This window comes from Setaria italica, chromosome V (genome assembly GCF_000263155.2).
Source record: "Setaria italica strain Yugu1 chromosome V, Setaria_italica_v2.0, whole genome shotgun sequence".
Taxonomy (NCBI): domain Eukaryota; kingdom Viridiplantae; phylum Streptophyta; class Magnoliopsida; order Poales; family Poaceae; genus Setaria; species Setaria italica.
Window position 1 is genome coordinate 13,769,745 of NC_028454.1, and position 1,034 is coordinate 13,770,778.

General features: G+C 46.7%; 1 protein-coding gene across 1 annotated transcript; it reads left to right on the forward strand.

Annotated features, from left to right (window-relative positions):
* LOC101785408 (monoacylglycerol lipase) lies at positions 1-491 on the forward strand (the record flags this gene model as incomplete). Its single annotated transcript, XM_004971711.2, is given in 1 exon segment — positions 1-491. A coding segment is annotated over 1 exon segment (223 nt), but the record flags the coding sequence as incomplete, so codon positions are not given.
* Positions 492-1,034: the final 543 nt, after the last annotated feature.

Genomic DNA, 1,034 nt, shown 5'->3' on the forward strand with positions numbered 1-1,034 from the left:
TGACACCGTCTGCGACCCGGCATGCGTCGAGGAGCTCTTCAGGCGCGCAGGGAGCAAGGACAAGACGCTCCGCGTGTACCCTGGGATGTGGCACCAGATCATCGGCGAGCCCGAGGAGAACGTCGAGAAGGTGTTCGACGAAATCATCGCATGGCTCAAGGCACGCTCCAGCGCCAGCGTTAGCGCCGGCTCCGCCACCGCCGACGCGCAAGAGCAGCAGTAGTTTGGGCACGCGTCCTGCGTGGGCGCCATGGCCGCGAACTGCGTGCGTGGTCCGTTCCATGGCGGATTCTAGATTCCTGCTACCATCGAGTACGGGTCCAGCAATAAACTTGTTGTGATCACTGAATTTGTTTGGTTCGATGCTAGGAGTTCTCATCTAATGGTCCCGGTCTACCATCTGCACCTGCTTGAGCAGCCGTCGCTACCCGTGATGAAGAATCTGGCAGCTTTGTTTCTTGAATTTAATGAATGAGCAACATTTTCTGTCATGTTCGTCCTCCCATCTTGGATCGAGTATTGACTCCCAACAGTTGTACTGTTGGAGTGGTTGTTCGGTTGCGAGGGTTAAATCAATGCGCTTCCTTTGTTGCAAGTGGTAGCTGGTCGCTTATCAGCAGCAGTTGCATGCTCGCATAACGCAGACGGTATTTGGATACTAGGTGCTAGTCACATCAAATATTCAGATACTAATTAGGAGGACTAAACATGATTTAATTATAAAACTAATTGTAGAACCCTGTGCTAATTCGCGAGACGAATCTATTAAACCTAATTAATCCATTATTAGCAAATGATTACTTTAGCATAACATTGTCAAATCATGGACTAATTAGACTTAATAGATTCGTCTCGCGAATTAGACTCCATATATGCAATTAGTTTTGTAATTAGCCTATATTTAATACTCCTAATTAGCATCTAAACATCCGGTGTGACAGATGCTAAACTTTAGCCGTAAGTATCCAAACATGATCTACTTTGTAATCTCCTCCCTCCCATCACAAATACAAGTAGATTTAGATTTATCCTAA